This window comes from Bufo gargarizans, unplaced genomic scaffold (assembly GCF_014858855.1).
Source record: "Bufo gargarizans isolate SCDJY-AF-19 unplaced genomic scaffold, ASM1485885v1 original_scaffold_1465_pilon, whole genome shotgun sequence".
Classification (NCBI taxonomy): domain Eukaryota; kingdom Metazoa; phylum Chordata; class Amphibia; order Anura; family Bufonidae; genus Bufo; species Bufo gargarizans.
Genome location: NW_025334371.1, coordinates 65,772 through 86,032, shown reverse-complemented (window position 1 = coordinate 86,032; position 20,261 = coordinate 65,772). Strand labels below are relative to the sequence as shown.

The window sequence follows — 20,261 nt, the reverse complement described above, 5'->3', positions numbered from 1 at the left end:
TTTGCTGATGCAAGATTTACCGGAAATATAGGGCAATGGCCAAGAACAAAAGGAATGAAAAACCCAAACGTAATTCCAAAACTAAGCTGCGATGCAGCCTGTTTATTGGGGTACTGGTCTAACCAAGGCCCAATCTCTACTACGGTCACTGGGTCCTTTGGGTCACTGTGGGAGGAGGGTTTTTCGGGTTAAGGGCGGGGGCAACGGGATGCTGAATGTGGAACATTCATGCTTAAATCTGCAGAGCCCGGCAAACTTGCAATGTCCCTCATTAAACAGCCAACATGTTCCTGGGCAATGCACGGCCACTGATCCCTGACTGAAACCAGTGGCCGCGCTGGGAAACGGAGGCTGCTATGACACCATCAACCGCAACCACACATCCGAAGCCTTAACCCCCCCATCCTATATCGGGTTGGTGGGCAAGGCGACGGCGGAATTCCTCGTCATACCTCCACCATGCGGAACCACCATGTGATTTGTAAGCCTATAAATAGTGTCCATATATGAAAAGAGCTCAGAGCAGCTTTCAGGATGACGCTAACCCATAACAAAGCCCAGAACCGAAAAGGCCTCAAGCCAGTTGTTCATGGTCTTTGCGACACGTGGACGCACAAATGGTTTCTCAGCCGGACGTTGCCCTTTATCCACCGTATGCTGATCCACGGTGACTAAAGACCAAATGTCAATATACTGGTTCTGCCAAATTTTCTCCTTTAATCTCCTCCTCCAAATGTGCCCCTAAAGGACTAACGCCGCAAAAGATGGAGTCCTTATGAATGCTCGCCTGTACCAAAGAGGGTTTCGCAGTAAGCATAGTAGGCTGAGGAAAGGAAGGTTGCAATTTGTCAAGAATTACCTTAAGGGCCGCCACAGCCTCTGGCCCACCGGCACCCACCCCCCAAACCCCCGTAAATGGAAACTCACCGGTAGCAGGCAATGGAGGAGCTGGCACTGTAACCGTAGCTGTAGGCGGGTCTGGTCGGGGAGGTTGAAAGATCAGGCTGGAGGCCCTGGAGAGGTGATGAGGCTCACGGCGTGATCGTCCAGGATGTGATCTTGAACCGGGCTCCCCAGATGCGCCCGACGAAACGTCCAAAGACGGCGGGGAGCGTCATCTCGAGGACCTGGAGCGCCGACTTCTCCCGGAATCCCTGGAGCGGCGTCGGGACTGGCGCCTACGTGAATAGTGATGACTCCGCCTCCTGGAACCCTCTGAAGAGGAGGAGGGAGATCTCCAACGACAACTCCGTGACATGGCTTGGTGGGTCTGGGAAGGGGTGGGCGCCTGTAAATGCATGGGGCTGGCAGCTACTGGGTCGGTAGGAGGCTCAGCCGCATCCACATATATCTCAGTGGGGTCAGGTGAAACACTAGGGGATCCCTGGGGCAGAGTGGGGTTAGGTGGCGTGATATGCGGTTGTGCAGCTGCCGGGGGGGGGGGGTGAGGTGGGTCTGAGGGAGAACTATTTTGGGCACTCATAGCTGGCAGCAATGTGCTCTTCAGAGCGCGGGAAGAGTTAGACACAGGAAAAGGAGGGGGGGGGATAGAAGGGAACAGACCCTGTAAGCTGTGCTGCGATGGCCGTACATCCCTTACTGGGTGGCCACAGTCGCCCTGTGCACATTATGTAAAATGGCAGGCCTGGTGGGGTTAATGCACACAGCGTGTGCCCTGCCAGGGGGACTATGTCCCGATCGCTTGGGAAGACGAGTGGGGCAAGCGGAACGTCAGCTCCCTGCTGCTGGGATCGCAGCTATGCTGCTCTGTGGAGGAGGGGGCAGGGGAGGAGAAGAGAGCTCAGGAGGGAGCAAAGCTGGAGGAGGAGGCTGGTGCTGCTGAACAGGCTCCGCACGCAACCAGCCATCTCCCTCCACTTCAATACGCGCCAGGAGAGCAACCATCAGAGGGTCTCCTGCGGACATCTTGAGCCAGGTACCTGCAAACCCATCACTGGCCAGTCGAGAGGGAGATATACGGGAGGGGAAAATACTTAAAGCAGAGGGGGCTGACTCCTTCAGCACATGGGAGGAACGGGAGGGGCAGGCCAAGCACAGGGCTGTGTTAACACCTTCCTGCCAAAACCAGCTCCCCATGTAGCAGAGCCGAACCAGCTCAAATCCTCCCCCCGACCAGAAAAGGGGGGGAGCCACATAAGAGAAGAAGGGGTATCCCAGAAGTCCACGACCCCCCTCCTTAAACAGTCAGGGGCTCATTAGCCTAACTGGAAGCAAGCTTCTCTTCTCTGACAGGATGGCCCCCTGCTGGGGGGTCGAGCTGGTCAACTGCATCAAAGAAACCCCCCAGACAGTCCAGAACCAAGAGTTCAAAAGGATTTATGAAATGACCTTATGTCTTATCCATATACAGATTTACATCTTCCAAATTCAGTGAATGAGCTGAACCTTCCCCTGGGCCTTCCTCTCTTGTACTACCCAGGGAAGGGGAGATATGGAGAACTCATAGTAGAAGCCCTGTACCTCCCTGTGCCCAAGTGGACAGCGGGTGTCTGTGTAAAGCTGTGCCAAACTGACCTTATGTACCCGCAGGGGGTGTGAACGTCATGTCTTGGTGAAAGTGAAGAGACTGTTCCATGTGACCCCAACATAGTAGTGACGTCAGGAGGGGCTGCAAGGTTCAATTCGTCATGGCGGATGCAGGCAAGACAACAGGTTGCTAGGAGTAATGAAAAGGCAAGGTGTTGCTGAGAGCAAAGACAAGGCAGAAAGGGCCGGGTGCCCAAGTGAAAGAGACTAACCGGTGGAAAACCGAAGCCACAGAGAAAGTAATGGAGAAGAAGGTGCAGGAAACAAATTGCTTGTTTAGGAAGCCAAGTGCTGCACAGAGGGAGGCTGCTCTGAACCTAGCTGAGAGTCGAGTGCCGGAGGAAAAGATGATGGTGATATGTGCCATTGCCAAGGGCAACCGTCGGGGAGAAAAGGAGGTGGAGAGCGGTGTGGCTCTCAGGAATTCCTATGTGTGAGCAGAGTCCTAGAGAGGATGTGCGGAGGATCCATGAGGCAGTTGCTAGGGGCGGCCAACCACAACAGCGTGCAGCTGTCCAGAAGTTATGGAGCGGAGAAAGTGTTTCATATTCTGCGGCTGGAGATCCCAAGGAAAGGTCTCCAAAGAGTGTAACTCCTCGTCTGGAAGGAGGATAGAGTCATGGCGTTTCTCGTGGTAACCACTGCAGTAATGAGTCATCAGGTGATCGTGTAATGGAGGATCCTGGAGTATCCTTGTCTCCCGGGACTGCCGAACCCGTGACAACAATGGGTAAAATTGTTCCAAATTTTGCATGTGTGGCAAGTAAAGTGAAAGTGAGCCAGCGGCAGTTGCTACCTGCTGGGCCAGTAATTGATAAATCGATAGTTGTGTGGGACAATTATGCGGTTACTAAGAACTATCCAGTGGTCCTTGCTGACTGTGAATTTTTTTTTACATATTCTACACCTCGGCAAGCAAGCACTGTGTCGGGTTCTTTTTAACTGACGTTCAGCAGTCTGATTTCAGTTTATCTAAGGAATTGTCAATTTTGGTTAAAGTCTTTTTGATGCGCAAGGCTGGGAGTCTTGCCGATGGGTTGTGATACCAGCATTCCTTCATCAATTTAACCAGGGATGTTAGCGTTGGGTCTGAAAACCATCTATTAGGAATGTTTGGTCTTTGTTGATTTACACAGACAACTTTCTTCATATCTTCAAAACTAGGATCATTAGGAACAACGTCATAAAAGGGAGGTTTGTAATCTGCAACAATACCGTTGCTAACCATGCGTCTGGCGACCTCCCAGAGGACCAAGCCAAAAGCCCAAATATCAACTCTTTTGTAAGAGTCAAAAAAATCCACTTGGATCGTCTCATCGAGGACTTCGGGAGCCATGTACCTCTTGGTTCCTACATAGGGGTTACTCCCAACATCGAGCTGATTGGTTGACTGTGAGTGAATCATGGCCAATCCTAGATCAGCAATGCAGCACTGTCCGTTCTTCTTAACTAGAATGTTCTTGCTCTTTAAATCCCGATGAGCAATAGCAGGTTTCCCCTGCGTACCAAAAATCTCCACATGTAAATGTGCTAGTCCGCTGGCTATGGAAAGGACAATTCTGAGACAGGTCACCGTGTCTAATGTGGTTATATGTAAGTAATCGTAGAGGGATCCCAATTCATGGTAGTGCGTAATAAGCCACAACTGTGTGCTGGAGTTTCTTGAAGTCATATCGGAGGCAATGAAACCTAGGATGTTTTCATGTCTTAACAGCACCGTGTTGTATAATTCAGTCTCTCTGCACCAGGACTTCTCATCTCGGGATGAAAAGATCTTTACGGCGATGCTTTCCCCTTGCCAGTGGCCGCGCCATACTTCTCCGTACCGACCCTTACCAACACATTCTGCAAGGGTGATCTGGCGGGCGACTGTTCTGTGCACCAGGAAGGGAAGCCCAGACCCACTGCCAGATGTGCACGTGTGATCCAGCAGATCTGCAAGGGTGCTGTCCCCCACGTTGGACGCGATCAGCCCGTCTACAGTCCGATACTCCGCATCTCGTGTACTCAACCGCTCCATGTGTCGTTGCTGAATTTTCCGGAAGACCAGGAGGGCCACAACTGAAAGCACTATTAGTACAACTACTGGAGCCAGGATAAATATCGCCAGGGTTTCCACGCTGGAATTTAATGTCTCGACGGTGCCTGACTTACTTTGTAAGTGCGCTGTAATGTTCATGTTGCAGAGGTCGCCCTGACAGCAGTCCACGGCCTGGTCAGCAGAAGGAGGGGTCTTGCAGGTCATTATGCTTTGCTCGTAGACTTGGAAGCAGCCTTTCTGAGAAACCAAGAGACCATCGTTCATACTGAGGGAGGCAAAGCATTGCTGTCCGTAACAGCGGTCTCTGCTGCCGCAGGAAATCCCCTCACACACACATTTATATTGGACAGAATTCCCTTTAACCTCCTTGTCTTCCATGCTAGAAGATAAAAAGGTGACCATTATGAGTATGGGAATAATTACACCGCCACCCACCATTGTACAGCCCTTATATCCGATCCCCTCAGAGTACAGCAGCGGAATCTGACAGAAGTAGAGAAGTCCTCGCAGTCTTCAGAAGAAAAGCTGTGGAGCTGTAGCAGAAAGCTCCAGGAGCCGAGCACAAGTGATCTGATGCCCGGTCTCTGGAGGCTCCATATATACAGTCACACTGACCAATCAGAGAGCAGGATAAAACAATAGACTCCACTGACCAATCAGAGAGCAGGATACAACAATAGACTCCACTGACCAATCAGAGAGCAGCATAAAACAACCACTGAGGTCACTGACTTCCGGGCCCACCTCTATTAGTTCTTCAGCAGGAGATGTCTGGGGTCCTGCTGCCCTCATGTGGCCACTTTTGGTATTACCTTCTGTTATTGAGCCAATTCTCTGCCTCTTCAGTCACGTACTGTATGATGGATCCATATCATAATTTGCTGATAGCAGTCTTCCTGTTTGCCATCCTGCTGGGATTTACTATATCTTTGGCTGGGAAGTCTACCCATCCACAAGTCTCCTCATACTTAGACGACTCTCTACACCAGGCCATGCATAAAGCTAGAAACGCCCCGAAACCGCCCAAACAAGAGATAGCCAACAAGTTATATTTCCTGGTTAATCTCTATTCTCCTGACCATGAACAACATGTCTTTTACACACAGCTCCTCCAGACTCTGTTAGAACTTGGCCCTACAAATTTCATAATAGGGGGAAACTTTAACTTTAAGTGCAATGTCCGGCCCTGGACTGCTCCTTGCTGTCCCCACAATCCTCAGCAGATACCACTTCCCCTCTGCACTTCATGGAGGAGCTTTCTCTGTGATCCTTGGAGGGTGGTGGACTCCATGGATAGAGAATACACCCGCCACTCCCTTAGCCATCAATCCTTCTCTCATATAGACTACTTCCTTATCTCCACTCAGTTGTTTGCCGACCACCATGACTCTCGTATCCACCCGATATTGATTTCGGACCATGCTCCTCTCTGTCTATTCCTCACATGCCCACGTGCCTGACAGTGGAGGTTTCCTTTGTACTTGGCAGATTCAGACGATTTTAAAGCCTTTCTTAAAGTACACTGGGACTCCTTTCTGGATGACAATGTTGTCCATACTGATAACGTCCCGTTACTCTGGGCCACATCCAGAGCTTTAATGAGAGGCCATATTGTCAGTTATCTGTCATGTAGGGAAAAAAAAGTACAAAGATAAATTTGATGCTTTACTCTACTCCGAAACCAAATGACATCTGCCTCTACCCCGTCTTCTGAGACGCAGCAGGCTCACTCAATGGCTAAGCATCTCATGGACTCCTTCATACATTCTCAGTGTCACTGGCAATTTCAGTTGTCCCAAAATAAATGTTACCGTTGGGGAAATAGGACCGGTAAATTATTATCCCCCCCTAACTCAATATAAACATCCCTATAAGTCAATCATGTAACTGCAGAACCCTAATACTGGCGCCCATACCACTGACCAGGAGGAGATTGAAGACATATTCTGCAACTACTACGAGGACCTTTTCAAAGCCTCTCCCACAAACCCCTCAGCAATTAATGCTTTTCTAAACAACAAGAAATGCTAGATGCGGCAATCACAGAGGACGAATTGAGATGCTCCATAGCTCCCAGTGGTAAGACCCCGGACCCCAATGGATTCTCTGCGGAATACTATAAGATCTTATCCCTAAACATAGTGCCCACTCTGACTTTATAAAAGTTTTTTCCTGGTCGAGTCAAGAGCGATAGTCCTCCCTAAATCTCCTAAAACCTACCCCAAGTCATATCACCCAATATTACTTCTAAATTAGGACTATAAGCTGATGGCCAAGATCCTATCTAAACAAATACAGGTACTGCTCCCGGGCCTCCTCTGTGACGCTTAGAACGGCTTTACTCAAGAGTAGAGTAGTGTGGCTAATATCAGGATGGCAGTAGCGGCCACTGTCCAGGCTCAATGTCTGGCTTTTGAGGGACTCTCTGAAAAAAGGACAAGCTGTTAGATGTTTTGTATGTGGTCAGGTGGGTCATATCTCGAGAAATTGTACATATTCACGAGAAAAAGCCCCTGTACCTCCTGCTGATAATTCAAATAGTTGTAGCTTCAATTGTCAGACGCCTTAAGAGAGATTGAGAAGTTGAAAGCAATTCAAACTTCTGGAAGAATTGTTAGATGCAATGTGATCGATTGCTCTCAAGGTCACATTAATAGTTCTCCGCAAGCGAGCTCTGCCTAGGAAATCGTTGTCTCCGTCCCTCCTGTTGTGGAGTTCAAGAGAGATGGATGAAATAGACCTATAATTTTTGCTGCCATGGAAAGAGGCCCCCAGTAGAAGATGTTGATTAATACTGGAGCCTCTCCAAATTTTACATGCGCTTCAACCCCTAATACATCCTTTGTCTACAGGGCAGAGGCTCCATTTACAAGCCTTTCGGGGACCCCCGACAGTTAGAGAAACAGGAAATTCATTTAAAGGTGTGTTTGATGGATTTACATGATTCTGTCTCTATTGTAGGTTCTGATTTCCAGGCACAACATGGAGCTATTGTTGACTATGTAAATGAGAGGATCTGGTTTCATGGTAATGGAGATCATTGTGTTGTCTCTGATTCCTCTGCTGTGTATGCAATTAAGAAACCAGAGGTCTTTGCGCTTCCCATTCATGATGATGCGAGGTGTCAGAGATAATACAAGAGCATGAATACGTGTTCACTAGACATAACCATGTGCACATGAGCCCCAAAAGCAACAGCCTCTTCCAAATGATAGTGAAACATATATCCAGAAAATCATTGAGTCATTGTTAGAGCAGGGAATATTAAGATAATGTGAATCAATAAGAAATTGGCCTTAGTAAACCAGATGGATCATGGATAGGGATGAGAGAACTTCTGTTTTCAAGTTCATCATACAAGATTTGGGTTATTTAAGGATTATGTTATGGATTCTGCTACCATTAAGTTATAGTCCGTGGTAGCGGAATCCATAGCAGAATTCTTAGATAACCAGAACCTTGTACACCAAATTTGAAAACTGAAATTCGCTCAACACTAGTCATGGAGACTCTGGATTATCTTAAATTGAATTTGGTTACACCGACCAGCGCACCAGTTGTCAGAAAGACCTCTACCCTTCTTTACCAAATCCTTCAAAAAGTAAAGGTATCCTACATATTAGAAATTTGTAATGGTTTCTGAAGCATTCCTGTCGCCAAACATTCACAGTACAAGCTTTTACCTGGAAAGGCCACCAGTATACATGGACTCGATTACCACAAGGTTTGCACAATTCACCAACAACTTTCCATAAGAAGATTGCTGCTGCGTTAAGGAAATTTTCCAACCCTGAAGCTGTCCTGCAGTATGTAGATGATCTTGTCTTGGCCACTGAGAGTGAAGAAGAACATATGCCGTTGTTTAACGAGTTGCTGTAATTGCTGGTGAAATCCCGACTGAAGGTAAATCCCAAGAAACATCAGTTAATGCAAACCTCACTGACCTTTGTAGGGGTCAATATCACACCTGACGGAAAAAGGCATTATCAGCACAAAGTGGACATTACACAAAAGCTGGACCTTCCTGTCATAGCATTGAGGTCATTTCTGGGTTTAGTCCAATACCGGAGGAACTTCATTCTAGGTTTCTCAGACATTACACGGCCTCCATATAATCTTTTAAAGAAAGATGAAAGAAGATGACATCAGAAAGGAATGGGCTGAGGTTCACACAGACGCCTTTAATTAATTGAAAAGGTCTGTTATGGAGGCAACGGCATTGATCACTCCAGATCCTGCAGAGACTTTCCATCTAGAGGTGGCGACCACCGATCAAGCGTTATAAACTGTCCTATGCCAGGAAAAACATGGACGGTTGTGCCCCATTGCCTGCAGATCTCAAGTTTTAACTGCTGTCTAAATCAAGTATACTGCATGTGAAAGACATCTATTGGCGACTGTGAGGAATATGGGGGAATATAATTTGATGCCTGAAAATTTGCTTTGGGGGGGTGGGAATCTTCCATAGGAAATAGACTTCATAGGTGTCTCAGACTGTCCGGGAACCCAAACCAAACCAGGAGGATGGACAACTCCAACCCCCACTCCCCCACTTTTCCTTACCGGAACTACCAACCACACCGCATATCAACACAGGACTCCAACTTGTTTGGTGATCGACCATAGCTTTATTTATTTTCTTATACCAACCAAACACCGAGCTTTAACTGCTCAAAACCGTCAACCATCATGAGCGGTATGCTGGCCACTGGCCTCCCAGTGGGCAAGTCCACCATTTACTTTGCCCCGTCTTGTCGTTTGCATATATATGCCGCCACGAAGGAGCCCATGTACCCCTACACTGGGCTTCGACCACCACCCAACATACACATCGCATGCTCCACTCCATCCTGTAACCCGGATAAGAAAATGTCCAGGCAGATGTCTGACAAATGTATACCGTCCGGGCGCATCAAGGACCTGTTGTCTCCTTCCAGTTGCCGGTGACATACTACGATGCCCACGTGAGAACGTATATACAGAGAAATACGGGCATTAACTGTTCTGCGGCATCTCTCAAGTGCCTCAGCATCCCTAGCACCATGCCAGACCATGCCAGAATGATCTCTGAGAAGGCCATGACCAGCTCGGGGAAAAAGGAAGCGAAGCGCTCCATGTCTGCACGTATAAGAGTCATGAGCTCCGCCATTCTCAAAGAGCAGAGATCATCCCCCCCGGCATGAATAACCAAAATAACTGGACCAACAGCGGACCTGCTGATATCAACCACCTCGGGAAGCACATGGGACCAGCGAAGTCCCCGAATACCTCTTCACCACCGGGTCTGGCCAAGGATGCAGACGGTCGGACAGAAAACACCTGTAAATCCGAAAAATAAGTATGCCTGCAGCACAATAATATGATTGTATGTTTTTTGTTTTTTTTTTATAATAGATCAGGGCGAATATAAGTTCCAAAGCAAGCTGAGCGCCATCTCTCAATCCGCATAACCTCAGCCTCGGAAAGGCCAGCTCTGGCTGCCTCTGTAGCAGCGCCGATACAGAAACAATGAGTGCCATACGAACCAGCATCAACGCCCGCATGTCGCAAGCATCGTTTAAAAAGGGAGATAAACTGAAACTTTGTAAGAGGAGAAAGGTCCTGATGGACCAACAAATTAAACCCGCATGGGCGTATCTGCATGTATTGGTGTACCAAGCTTACCGGAACCTGGTGAAGGGGAATCCATGCACCCCTACCGAAAATGTCAATCTTAGAGAGAAGGATTCTAATACGCACCGACCCATTACCTAGTGCTATATTCGAGGGACGGAGGCCCCCTGAATGATTATGCGAAGGAGGCAGGCCAACCAAGAATACGGGATTGAAAAGAAACCCCAGACAGCCTACGTTGGGCCACAGCGGCAGAAACACCCAAGGAGCGCAAGCGTAATAACAGTTCAATGAGGCGTACCTCATCCCTCCGCAGGTCCCAGTCCCCACCAAGGGAAAGAAACTCCTCCCATGCCTTACTGTGAGCTTTCCAGGTCACCTGAGTCACTGAGGAAGACAGTAAGGGCATCAACTGTTCTCTACCAGACACCAAAGTTGTTCAGGACAGATCACTCCATCTGGGCACGCCTCCGGGAGAAGGATCCTGAATTCCTGCCAACGAAACCGAGAAAGAGCATCAGCAGTAAGGTTAGAGGTGCCAGGGACATGTTGGGCCCTTAAAAAGACATTATACTCCAGACAACATAACACTAGATGCCGCAAATGACTGAGAACGGGCAAGGAAGTGGTAGACAAACCATTAATACAATGAACGACACCTAGGTTATCGGTCCAAAAGCAAACATGCCAATTAGCCACTCTAGGGCCCCAAATCTCGACCGCGACGATGATTGGAAAGAGTTCCAAAAGAGTCAGGTTCTTACAATAGCCTAATGCTTGCCAAGCTTCAGGCCAAGGGGATGCGCACCAATCGGAACCAAAAATGGCTCCAAAGCCACAGGAACCTGAGGAATCTGTAAATAAGGACAGTTCCGCATTGGTGCACTCGCCCAGCAAAAAGCAGGTGTGACCGTTATAGAAAGAAAGGAAAACCTGCCATACCCGTAAATCTGCTTTCAAGGAGCCGGTGATACGAATGTGGTGCCGCGGAGAAGTGGCACCACGGGTAGCAAGAGAAAGACGCCCTATAGGCATTATCCTACAAGCGAAAACCAACAAACCAAGGAGGGATTGAACCTGGAGGAGGGTGGCCTTCTTGGCTGATGAGATCAGAACCCCCAAACGCTTCATGAAGTATTGGAAATTTGGCACCTGTCCCCATCACCAGGGGCAATAAACAAAAAAATAGTCCAAATAATGAATTATGGAGCTAGAACCAGTTTCATAATGAACAACCCATTTGAGGAAAGAACTAAACATTTCAAAGTAATGGCAAGATATTGAGCAGCCCATGGGAAGGCACGTATCATAAAAATACACAGTCATCCACACAGCATCCCAACAGGTGATAGCAATCCGGGTGAACTGGAAGGAAGGAGGCGAAAGGACGACTCAATATCTGTATTTGCCATCAGGGCACCCTGACCAGCGGCCCTGTCAAGAGAAATGGCCCTGTCAAAGGACACATTGAAAACTGAGACGTTCTCAGGGGAGATCGCATCATTCACCGAGGTGCCCTTTGGGTGGGAAAGGGGGTGAATCAAACCAAATTTACCCTGTTCTTTTTTGGGAACCACGCCCAAGGGCAAAATCCGAAGATTATAAAAGGGGAGAAAAGTAAAGGGGCCTTTGATTCTACCCATCGCTACTTCTTTCACTACTTTGTTACGGAGAACCGAGGGGTGTTCTTTTGCTGATGCAAGATTTTCCGAAAAAATAGGGCAATAGCCAAGAACAAAAGGAATGAAAAACCCAAACGTAAATCCAAAACGAAGCTGCGATGCAACCTGTTTATTGGGGTACTGGTCTAACCAAGGCCCCATCTCTACTACGGTCACTGGGGTCCTTTGGGTCACTGTGGGAAGAGAGTTTTTTGGGTTTGGGGCGGGGGAAACGGGATGCTGAATGTAGGCTGCCGCCAGTGGAACATTCATGCTTAAATCTGCAGAGCCCGGCAAACTTGCAATGTCCCTCATTAAACAGCCAACATGTTCCCGGGCAACGCACGGCCACTGATCCCTGACTGAAACCAGTGGCCGCGCTGGGAAACGGAGGCCGCTATGACACCATCAACCGCAACCACACATCATAAGCCTTAACCCCCCATCCGATATCGGGTTGGAGGGCAAGGCGACGGCGGAATTCCTCGTCATACCTCCACCATGCGGAACCACCATGTGATTAGCAAGCGCTGTAAATGGTGTCCATATATAAAAAGAGCTCAGAGCAGCATTCAGAATGACGCTAACCCATAACAAAGCCCAGAACCGAAAAGGCCTGAAGCCAGTTGTTCATAATCTTTGCGACCCGTGGACGCACAAATGATTTCTCAGCCGGACGTCGCCCATTTATGCTGATCCACGGTGACTAAAGACCAAATGTCAATATACTGGTTCTGCCAAATTTTCTCCTTTAATCTCCTCCTCCAAATGTGCCCCTAAAGGACTAACGCCGCAAAAGATGGTGTCCTTATGAATGCTCGCCTGTACCAAAGAGGGTTTCGCAGTAGGCATAGTAAGCTGAGGAAAGGAAGGTTGCAATTTGTCAAGAATTACCTTAAGGGCCGCCGCAGCCTCTGGCCCACCGGCACCCACCGGCACCCACCCCCCCCAAACCCCCGTAAGTGGAAACTCACCGGTAGCAGGCAATGGAGTAGCTGGCACTGTAACCGTAGCTGTAGGCGGGTCTGGTCGGGGAGGTTGAGAGATCAGGCTGGAGGCCCTGGAGAGGTGATGAGGCTCTCATGAACGTCCAGGATGTGATCTTGAACCAGGCTCCCCAGATGCACCCGACGAAACGTCCGAAGACAACGGGTAAAGCGTCATCTCGAGGACCTGGAGCGCCAACTTCTCCCGGAATCCCTGGAGCAGCGTCGGGACTGGCGCCTACGTGAATAGTGATGACTCCGCCTCCTGGAACCCTCTGACGGGGAGGAGGGAGATCTCCGACGACATCTCCGTGACATGGCTTGGTGGGTCTGGGAAGGGGCGGGCGCCTGTAAACGCATGGGCCTGGCAGCTACTGGGTCGGTAGGAGGCTCAGCCGCATCCACATATATCTCAGTGGGGTCAGGTGAAACACTAGGGGATCCCTGGGGCAGAGTTGGGTTAGGTGGCGTGATATGCAGTTGTGCAGCTGCCGGGGGGGGGGGTGAGGGGGGCCTGAGGCTGAGGGAGAACTATTTTGGGCACTCATAGCTGGCAGCAATGTGCTCTTCAGAGCGCGGGAAGAGTTAGACACAGGAAAAGGAGGGGGGAGAAGAGGGAGGAACCTGTAAGCTGTGCTGCGATGGCCGTACATCCCTTACTGGGTGGCCACAGTCGCCCTGTGCACATTATGTAAAATGACAGGCCTGGTGGGGTTAATGCACACAGCGTGCGCCCTGCCAGGGGGACTATGTCCCGATCGCTTGGGGGGACGAGTGGGGCAAGCGGAACGTCAGCTCCCTGCTGCTGGGATCGCAGCTATGCTGCTCTGTGGAGGAGGGGGCAGGGGAGGAGAAGAGGGCTCAGGAGGGAGCAAAGCTGGAGGAGGCGGCTGGTGCTGCTGAACAGGCTCCGCACGCAACCAGCCAACTCCCTCCACTTCAATACGCGCCAGGAGAGCAACCATCAGAGGGTCTCCTGCAGACATCTTGAGCCAGGTACCTGCAAACCCGTCACTGGCCAGTCAAGAGGGAGATATACGGGAGGGGAAAATACTTAAAGCAGAGGGGGCTGACTCCTTCAGCACATGGGAGGAACGGGAGGGGCAGGCCAAGCACAGGGCTGTGTTAACACCTTCCTGCCAAAACCAGCTCCCCATGTAGCAGAGCCGAACCAGCTCAAATCCTCCCCCCCCCCCCCCACCAGAAAGGGGTGGAGCCACATAAGAGAAGAAGGGGGATCCCAGAAGACCACGACCCCCCTCCTTAAACAGTCAGGGGCTTATTAGCCTAACTGGAAACAAGCTTCTCTTCTCTGACAGGATGGCCCCCTGCTGGGGGGTCGAGCTGGTCAACTGCATCAAAGAAACCTCCCAGATAGTCCGGAAGCAAGAGTTCAAAAGGATTTATGAAATTACCTTATATCTTATCAATATACCGATTACATCTTCCAAATCCAGGGAATGAGCTGAACGTTCCCCTGGGCCTTCCTCTCTTGTACTACCCAGGGAAGGGGAGATATGGAAAACTCATAGTAGAAGCCCTGTACCTCCCTGTGCCCAAGTGGACAGCGGGTGTCTGTGTAAAGCTGTGCCAAGCTGACCTTATGTACCCGCAGGGGGTGTGAACGTCATGTCTTGGTGAAAGTGAAGAGACTGTTCCACGTGACCCCAACATAGTAGTGACGTCAGAAGGGGCTGCAAGGTTCAATTCGTCATGGCGGATGCAGGCAAGACAACAGGTTGCTAGGAGTAATGAAAAGGCAAGGTGTTGCTGAGAGCAAAGACAAGGCAGAAAGGGCCGGGTGCCCAAGTGAAAGAGACTAACCGGTAGAAAGAAAATTTGGTCAAAATGGCGACCTAGGTAAAAGATGGTCCGGTGTGGCGGAAATTTCTCATATGGGAGGTGATGTCCTCTGTGAGAAGGGGTCCAGTTTGGCAGAAAACCGAAGCCACAGAGACAGTAATGAAGCAGCTGGTGCAGGAAACAAATTGCTTGTTTAGGAAGCCAAGTGCTGCACTGGGGGGGGCTGCTCTGAACCTGGGTGAGAGTCGAGTGCCGGAGGAAAAGATGGTGATATGTGTCATTGCCAAGGGCAACCGTCGTGAAGAAAACGAGGTGAAGAGCGGTGTGGCTCTCAGTAATTCCTATGTGTGAGCAGAGTCCTAGAGAGGATGTGCGGAGGATCCATGAGGCAGTTGCTAGGGGCGGCCAACCACAACAGCGTGCAGCTGTCCAGAAGTTATGGAGCGGAGAAAGTGTTTCATATTCTGCGGCTGGAGATCCCAAGGAAAGGTCTCCAAAGAGTGTAACTCCTCGTCTGGAAGGAGGATAGAGTCATGGCGTTTCTCGTGGTAACCACTGCAGTAAGGAGTCTGCAGGTAATCGTGTAATGGAGGATCCTGGAGTATCCTTGTCTCCCGGGACTACCGAACCCGTGACAACAATAGGTACGATTTTTCCAAATTTAGCATGTGTGGCAATTAAAGTGAAAGTAAGCCAGCGGCAGTTGCTACCTGCTGGGCCGGTAAGTGATAAATCGATAGTTGTGTGGGACAATTATGCGGTTACTAAGAACTATCTAGTGGTCCTTGCTGAGTGTGAAAAAAGAAGAAAAAAGTCTACACCTCGGCAAGCAAGCACTGTGTCGGGTTCTTTTTAACTGACGTTCAGCAGTCTGATTTCAGTTTATCTAAGGAATTGTCAATTTTGGTTAAAGTCTTTTTGATGCGCAAGGCTGGGAGTCTTGCCGATGGGTTGTGATACCAGCATTCCTTCATCAATTTAACCAGGGATGTTAGCGTTGGGTCTGAAAACCATCTATTAGGAATGTTTGGTCTTTGTTGATCCACACAGACAACTTTCTTCATATCTTCAAAACTAGGATCATTAGGAACAACGTCATGAAAGGGAGGTTTGTAATCTGCAACAATGCCGTTGCTAACCATGCATCTGGCGACCTCCCAGAGGACCAAGCCAAAAGCCCAAATATCAACTCTTTTGTAAGAGTCAAAAAAATCCACTTGGATCGTCTCATCGAGGACTTCGGGAGCCATGTACCTCTTGGTTCCTACATAGGGGTTACTCCCAACATCGAGCTGATTGGTTGATTGTGAGTGAATCATGGCCAATCCTAGATCAGCAATGCAGCACTGTCCGTTCTTCTTAACTAGAATGTTCTTGCTCTTTAAATCCCGATGAGCAATAGCAGGTTTCCCCTGCGTACCAAAAATCTCCACATGTAAATGTGCTAGTCCGCTGGCTATGGAAAGGACAATTCTGAGACAGGTCACCGTGTCTAATGTGGTTACATGTAAGTAATCGTAGAGGGATCCCAATTCATGGTAGTGCGTAATTAGCCACAACTGTGTGCTGGAGTTTCTTGAAGTCATATCGGAGGCAATGAAGCCTAGGATGTTTTCATGTCTTAACAGCACCGTGTTGTATAATTCAGTCTCTCTGCACCAGGACTTCTCATCTCGGGATGAAAAGATCTTTACGGCGACGCTTTCCCCTTGCCAGTGGCCGCGCCATACTTCTCCGTACCGACCCTTACCAACACATTCTGCAAGGGTGATCTGGCGGGCGACTGTTCTGTGCACCAGGAAGGGAAGCCCAGACCCACTGCCAGATGTGCACGTGTGATCCAGCAGATCTGCAAGGGTGCTGTCCCCCACGTTGGACGCGATCAGCCCGTCTACAGTCCGATACTCCGCATCTCGTGCACTTAACCGCTCCATGTGTCGTTGCTGAATTTTTCGGAAGACCAGGAGGGCCACAACTGAAAGCACTATTAGAACGACTACTGGAGCCAGGATAAATATCGCCAGGGTTTCCACGCTGGAATTTAACGTCTCGACGGTGCCTGACTTGCTTTGTAAGTGTGCTGTAATGTTCATGTTGCAGAGGTCGCCCTGACAGCAGTCCACGGCCTGGTCAGCAGAAGGAGGGGTCTTGCAGGTCATTATGCTTTGCTCGTAGACTTGGAAGCAGCCTTTCTGAGAAACCAAGAGACCATCGTTCATACTGAGGGAGGCAAAGCATTGCTGTCCGTAACAGCGGTCTCTGCTGCCGCAGGAAATCCCCTCACACACACATTTATATTGGACGGAATTCCCTTTAACCTCCTCGTCTTCCATGCTAGATATGAGTAAGGGAAAAATTACACCACCACCCACCATTGTACAGCCCTTATATCCAATCCCCTCAGAGTATAACAGTGGAATCTGACAGAAGTAGAGAAGTCCTCGCAGTCTTCAGGAGAGAAGCTGTGGAGCTGTAGCAGAAAGCTCCAGGAGCCGAGCACAAGTGATCTGATGCACAGTTTCTGGAGGCTCCATATATACAGTCACACTGACCAATCAGAGAGCAGGATAAAACAATAGACTCCACTGACCAATCAGACAGCAGCATAAAACAACCACAGAGGTCACTGACTTCTGGCCCCACCTCTATTAGTTCCTCAGCAGGAGATGTCTGGGGTCCTGCTGCCCTCATGTGGCCACTTTTGGTATCACCTTCTGTTATTGAGCCAATTCTCTGCCTCTTCAGTCACGTACTGTATGATGGATCCATATCATAATTTGCTGATAGCAGTCTTCCTGTTCGCCATCCTGCTGGGATTTACTATATCTTTGGCTGGGAAGTCTACCCATTCACAAGTCTACTCATACTTGGACGACTCTCTACTTCCGGCCATGCATAAAGCTAGAAACGCCCCGAAACCGCCCAAACAAGAGATAGGCAACAATTTATATTTCCTGGTTAATCTCTATTATCCTGACCATGAACAACATGTCTTTTACACACAGCTCCTCCAGACTCTGTTAGAACTTGGCCCTACAAATCTAATAATAGTAGAAAAATTAAACTTTAAGTGCAATGTCCGGCCCTGGACTGCTCCTCGCTGTCCCCACAATCCTCAGCAGATACCACTTCCCCTCTGCACTTCATGGAGGAGCTTTCTCCGTGATCCTTGGAGGGTGGTGGACTCCATGGATAGAGAATACACCCGCCACTCCCTCAGCCATCAATCCTTCTCTCATATAGACTACTTCCTTATCTCCACTCAGTTGTTTGCCGACCACCATGACTCTCGTATCCACCCGATATTGATTTCGGACCATGCTCCTCTCTGTCTATTCCTCACATGCCCACGTGCCCAACAGTGGAGGTTCCCTTTGTACTTGGCAGATTCTGACGATTATAAAGCCTTTCTTAAAGTACACTGGGACTCCTTTCTGGATGACAATGTTGTCCATACTGATAACGTCCCGTTACTCTGGGCCACCTCCAGAGCTTTAATGAGAGGCCATATTGTCAGTTATCTGTCATGTAGGGGAAAAAAAGTACAAAGATAAATTTGATGCTTTACCCTTCTCCGAAACCAAATGACATATGCCTCGACCCCATCTTCTGAGACGCAGCAGGCTCACTCAATGGCTAAGCATCTCATGGACTCCTTCATACATTCTCAGTGTCACTGGCAAGTTCAGTTGTCCCAAAATAAATGTTACCGTTGGGGAAATAGGACCTGTAAATTATTATCCACCCTAACTCAATATAAACATCCCTATAAGCCAATAATGAAACTGCCGAACCCTAATACTGGCGCCCATACCACTGACCAGGAGAAGATTGAAGACATATTCTGCAACTACTACGAGGACCTTTTCAGAGCCTCTCCCACAAACCCCTCAGCAATTAATGCTTTTCTGAACAACAAGAAATGCTAGATGCAGCAATCACAGAGGACGAATTGAGATGCTCCATAGCTCCCAGTGGTAAGACCCCGGACCCCAAAGGGATCTCTGCAGAATATTAAAGATCTTATCTCTAAACATAGTGCCCACTCTGACTTTATAAAAGTTTTTTTCCGGGTCGAGTCAAGAGCGATAGTCCTCCCTAAATCTCCTAAAGACCTACCCCAGTGATATCGCCCAATATTACTTCTAAATCAGGACTTTAAGCTGATGGCCAAGATCCTCTCTAACCAAATACAAGTACTGCTCCCGGACCTCCTCTGTGACGCTTAGAACGGCTTTACTCCAGGGCAGAGTAGTGTGGCTAATATCAGGGTGGCAGTAGTGGCCACTGTCCGGGCTCAATGTCTGGCTTTTGAGGGACTCTGGGTGGGTGCTAGAGAACTGAAGGTTGCGGCGTTTGCAGATGATATCTTGCTTCTAGTCACCAAACCCAAACAGGTCATGCAGGTGGGGGGGGGGGGGGGGGGCTACACTATTAATTGGGACAAGACAGAGATACTGCTACTCCGCAGCCCCTCCAAAGCACTATGGTCCTCACATGTTTCCTGTCAGTGGAAAACTGACTCATTAAAATTCCTGGGAATACTCGTTACGAGACACCCGGCTAAACTATACAGATCCCACATCAGTCTCTGTATTAACAACCTGGAATCCACATCAGGTAAATGGGAAGACTTTACTCTCATACCTAGGAAGGGCCAATTTACTGAAAATGGTGGAATTTCCTCGGCTCCTTTCTTTCTCTTTACCGCTATACCAAAGATGAATTATTTATACCGTACATTATCTGGGGAGGTAAAAAATCCCGGATCACGTATATCCTACTTCAACTGCCAACAAAACATAGGAGACTTCACTTCCCTGATATTAAACACTACAACCTGGCGCGTTTACTTAGGGCGGTGACGGAATAATATTGTTAAGAAGTCACAATATTGTAAAGGACCCTCTGAAAAAGAGGGTCCTTTACTGACCTTCTCTGACCTTGAGAACAATCGATCACATTGCATCTAACAATTTGCCCAGAAGTTTGAATTGCTTTCAACTTCTCAATCTCTCTTAAGGCGTCTGACAATTGATGCTACAACTCTTTGAATTATCAGCAGGAGGTACAGGGGCTTTTTCTTGTCAATATGTACAATTTCTGGAGATATGGCCCACCTGACCACATACAAAACCGATCATTATTATTTTCCCTTATAACATGGGTATAAGGGAAAATAATAGCATGCTGAATACAGAATGCATAGTACAATAGCGCTGGAGGGGTTAAAAAAAAAAAAAAAAAAAAATTAACTCACCTTAATCCACTTGATGGCGCAGCCGGGATCTCCTTCTGTCTACATCTTAGCTGTGTAGGAACAGGACCTGTGGTGACGTCACTCCGGTCATCACATGATCCATCACATGATCTTTTACCATGGTGATTAATCATGTGATGGACCATGTGATGACCGGAGTGACGTCACCACAGGTTCTGTTACTGCACACAGCTAAGATGAAGACAGAAGGAGATCCCGGCTGCGCGATCAAGTGGATTATGGTGAGTAAAATTATTATTATATTTTTTTAACCCCTCCAGCACTATTTTACTATGCATTCTGTATTCAAAATGCTATTATTTTCCCTTATAACCATGTTATAAGGGAAA

The 20,261-nt window shown here is 48.6% G+C and overlaps 2 protein-coding genes across 2 annotated transcripts; both read right to left on the bottom strand.

The window, feature by feature from the left end:
* Nucleotides 1-3,496: 3,496 nt before the first annotated feature.
* On the bottom strand, nt 3,497-5,026 carry LOC122923319 (activin receptor type-1-like). Its single transcript, XM_044274102.1, has one exon. The coding sequence runs from the start codon at nt 5,024-5,026 to the stop codon at nt 3,497-3,499; it is 1,530 nt and encodes a 509-aa protein (XP_044130037.1).
* A 10,488-nt stretch (nt 5,027-15,514) lies between these two features.
* Nucleotides 15,515-17,026, bottom strand: LOC122923321 (activin receptor type-1-like). The gene has a single exon (XM_044274105.1). It carries the CDS (start codon nt 17,024-17,026, stop codon nt 15,515-15,517), a length of 1,512 nt encoding a protein of 503 aa, XP_044130040.1.
* Between the last annotated feature and the right edge of the window lie 3,235 nt (nt 17,027-20,261).